At 44.1% G+C, this 4170-nt stretch overlaps 1 protein-coding gene across 1 annotated transcript in view; it reads right to left on the bottom strand.

The window, feature by feature from the left end:
- Positions 1-677: 677 nt before the first annotated feature.
- Positions 678-4170, bottom strand: part of LOC103371088 (caM kinase-like vesicle-associated protein) — a 10836-nt gene continuing 7343 nt past the window's right edge. The window contains exons 5-10 of the mRNA XM_008300309.1: positions 3712-3832; positions 3534-3609; positions 3252-3388; positions 2984-3062; positions 1231-1318; positions 678-1043 (exon numbers count right to left, since the gene is read on the bottom strand). Of these exons, the coding sequence (XP_008298531.1) occupies positions 678-1043; positions 1231-1318; positions 2984-3062; positions 3252-3388; positions 3534-3609; positions 3712-3832 (867 nt within the window). The remainder of the gene's footprint in view (positions 1044-1230; positions 1319-2983; positions 3063-3251; positions 3389-3533; positions 3610-3711; positions 3833-4170) is intronic.

The following is a 4170-nucleotide window of genomic DNA, read 5'->3' as shown; positions in this document are numbered from 1 at the left end:
GTGCTTATGTGTGAAGCTGCCTCTTTCTAAATACAATACTGGGCTTCAGAACTCCCAGTCACCAATCTCAATATTGTTTAATGCACAATAAGTGGTGACAGATAGTAGAGATAACCGTGTGTCCCAATATATCTGCTCCGTGTATGAGGGCCGGCACTACTGGAAAAAATTTCAAGGGCAAAACTTTCCGACTGATTCTAAGAACAAATACTGTAATTGCACGACTGGCATGGAGAAGTTTCCCAAGTTGGCTCATTAAAAAGTAATCAAAGCCGTTTTTCAGCACAATTATGTCTTCTTATATTCTCTTATCACTACGAGAAGAATCAGAGAGAAGACTGTAGCCGTAAGCCGCAGCTTGACAGCAAATCCATTTTGCCCCTAAAACCCAAGTGCGAGGAGATAGATGTGGTTTATATAATTTGACATACACCGGAGGGGTCAGTAGAGAAAAAAAAAAAAAAAAGGGGGGAACACAGCACATGTAAAAAGAAAGCCAACGCAGCACTCAGGAAAAGGTAGCACACAGCCTCCATGAGATGATACTAATGCTGCAAGTGAGAGAGAAGCAGAGTCAGTGTCACCATGCTAGCAGCTAATGTACAGTGTGCAGGAGTTGGTGGGGACTGCAGAGGTCACAGAAGGGGGTCGAGGGGGGGAGGAGCCTGGTGGGAGGTTTAACCCTGCTCATCCCCAGCCTCAGCAGCTGTGTGATGAGTGGCAGAAGCCTCCCCGTTGCAACGCGATGTGGGCTCGGCGACCTGCGGCGCCGGGCTCGGCTGCTGCGGCTCTTCGGCTGGTTCTGCCGCCCCGGCTCCGGCCTCTGGCGCCGGTTGACTTATCGCTGCTCCGGCGGGGGGCTCTGTGACCGCGGCAGGGGCACCCTCGGGCGCGGCGGCAGATGAAGGCGCTGGGGGGTTGGCGGCGGCCTGAGGAGCTGCGGGGTCTGCTGGGGCGCCGCCGGCCGCGGGGGTGGCCGCCTTCGATTCGCTCTGCTCAGGTGCTCGCAGTCTCTTCATGATGGTGGTGACCCGCACGGCTTTCTGTGGGAGCGGAATAAACAAAGAGCTCACAAAAAAAAAACCATCCCCAGAGAACATCAGCTCTTATCAGACCGCCTCAGCTCAGTTTTACAATATACTTTGCTATACCTACTTGTTCAAGGACAGCACAACTGCTATTGAACTTTGCGAAGAGGAGCTTCCGTAAAGAGAGAACAAAAGAGTTTACCTTCCATTTAGCTCTGGCAAAGTTCTTCTCTATTTGTGCACACACATTTTCCTTGATGTTCTTATCTGAAGCTGCACCACCAGAGATCCTGTTGTACAAAATGGAAAAAGAAAAAACACAACTTCACAACAGCGCTTTATGCTTCCCCTATCTTTGGATGCCACAGGCTGCTGCACACAGTATTACTTAATTTGTTGTTCATTTTATTGACTGGCAAACTTTTGCAAGGACGGATTAACCTTTAAGGATTATTCTGATCATTCTGTAGCTTGGGCAGTTTTTTCTTTCTTTTCTTTTACCATTGAGAGACAATTCTTGTTCAGAATGTACAGTTTGCTTTGAAGTGCTTCTGTCAAATAGAACTAAGCGGAGCCGGCATTCAAACTGTGTCTTTAGCACATTAATAAACAGCCAAATGTCTTCAAATAGTCACAACACATCAACATGAGTTACTTCTTAACTCCAAAATACTCCAAATTAACAATATCTTTCTCCATATCCGCTGTGCACTGGTAAACATGTATTAATTATCAATAAATAGTTTCAGTTTTGATGGTTTCTGGTCATAAACCAACACACCTATGTCAAGGATCACAGATTATTAGTTTAGGAATGGTTGCACGATATATAATAGCAATCCATCCACATGTGTCAGGACTTTTTAACAGACATCAGAAAAAGTCAGCTTGCTGGTTGATAAAAATCACTGTCTCGAAAGATAACATAAATCATCCAGGAACAATGAATGTCTGAATCACACTTTGTGCCAATCCAACATGTGTTTCAACTCCATCTCCAGACATTGATTAAATTCCTAAAAAGTATCAGACTTCTACATTTCAAAGGTTGCTATTTTGTTTTTTTTCCCCACACAAAAGCAATCTCTTCGTGACTTGGTGTAATACAGCCAAAGATGTTCATTTCTAATAAAATAGTGATACGTAAAGCTGCACCCCACAAATTGGCAGGATTTGTTCCTGAGGTTTGTTATTTATGAAACCTTGTTTTTCAGACTGTCGCACTGCAGTTTCAAGGTGGAAATTATCACCCATGTTCGTGCCTGCTCGTGTCTCTCATGACATCCATCCATCCATCCATTATCTATACACCGCTTAATCCTCACTGGGGTCGCGGGGGGGCTGGAGTCTATCCCAGCTGCCTTAGGGTGAAGGCAGAGGACACCTTGGACTGGTCACCAGTCTATCACAGGGCCACACTCAGAGACAGACAACCAAGCACACTCACATTCACACCTACAGACAATTTAGAATCACCAATTAACCTCAGCATGTTTGTGGGAAGAAGCCAGAGAACCCAGAGAGAACCCACGCTGCACGCAACATGCAAACTCCACGCAGAAAGATCTCGGGTGTCCTCACCGGGACGCGGACCGGCAACCTTCTAGCTGTGAGGCAACAGTGCTAACCACTGCTCCACCTTGCAGCCCTCTCTCATGATCTATTACTATATAAAAAAATAAAACACCATATGGACACATTAACAAGCTTAAATCCTTCATTTTCACTCGAGGAGCTCTTTCAAATATTTCATACGTCGTCCCATCTAGAAACCACACAGCTGCCGTTCCTTATAAAAGCGTAATAGACCTTAAGCACCCATTAAAGGCAGTGATTGTAAAATGAACGGAAAGTGGTGCTTTTAAACAAGCCTTTTTGATCTTATTATGGAAGTCTGATCACACAACTCTGTTTCAAATGGTCTGCACAATATATATCAAAGCATTACTTCCTACCATTCATGGTTTATAGCCTCCTGGGCTGTCAGTCTCTGGTCTTGATCCACCTCCATCAAACGAGCAACCAGACTCTTAGCTGTCAGAGAAAAATCACACAGAAGAAAACCCAAGAAAAAAGGGTTTATTCTCCTGATGGATGGAAACATATGACACGTGTTTGAACACTCCAGAGGTAAGAAGAGAGGAAGACTCTCCAAATGTGAAATGTTTACCCAGCAAGCTGTCAGTGTGTTCCCTCACATTGTTAACTTTATCCTAAAAGTACCTGAATCAGAGATGTCATCCCAGTATGGAGAGTCAAACTCATAATCGCCTGCTAGGATCTTTCGGAACAGGTTCTTGTCATGGTTCTCATAATCGTCGTCATCGGTTTCATCGTAGAAGGGAGGGTTGCCTGACAGTCTGAGGGAAGAAAAGAAAATACCATACATACCATGTTTAAACAAGCCTCTGTATAACACAGTAGATCACAGAGCAACCAAAAACGTCCCTTTCTTGTTCTTGGAATCATACTTTACTCTCAATATACCTCATGTTGGAAACTTACAGTATGTACATGATGACACCTGTCGCCCAGCAGTCCACAGGTCGGCCATATCGCTGTCTGCCAACCACCTCTGGAGCTGCGCAACACAACACAACGCTTCATCAAAATTTATGCAAGAAACAACAAGCTGCCACATAAAACTGTCTTATTTGCCTCACTGTGAATTTAATAATCTCACCCAGGTACTCTGGCGTCCCACAGGGGTCTTTGATTAGTCCGTTCTCCAGCTTGGCAAGATGGAAGTCGCTGATGACTATTTTAGAGTGCTTCAGGCGGTTGTAGTAAACCAAGTTCTCCAACTAAAGGAAATGACATATTACAATGTCAATAGCTGATGTAATATTCATGTTTAGGGCCTTTCATATTGCAGAGTTTTAATTTCAGTGGTGAGATAATTTTCGAACAAAAATAATGAGAAGACAGAACATGTGAAAGTTTAATTATTGAGAGAGCAGCTTCTCTGCCTGTGTTACTCTGGTCTGATGAATTTAACTCATGTACGGCATTTCAACAGAAAACCACATCACACCGCTGCACTGATATTCATAACAGACACATGAATGTAAATAATCCTACAGCAACCAACTTTTTCTTTATTCCTGAGATATCCCTTAGACTATGTGTTCGGCCACTTTTT

The sequence above is a fragment of the Stegastes partitus genome, unplaced genomic scaffold, assembly GCF_000690725.1.
Source record: "Stegastes partitus isolate 25-593 unplaced genomic scaffold, Stegastes_partitus-1.0.2 Scaffold1525, whole genome shotgun sequence".
NCBI classification, from domain to species: domain Eukaryota; kingdom Metazoa; phylum Chordata; class Actinopteri; family Pomacentridae; genus Stegastes; species Stegastes partitus.
Note: the sequence above shows the minus strand (reverse complement) of the source record. Positions and strands in the feature narration are given on the sequence as shown.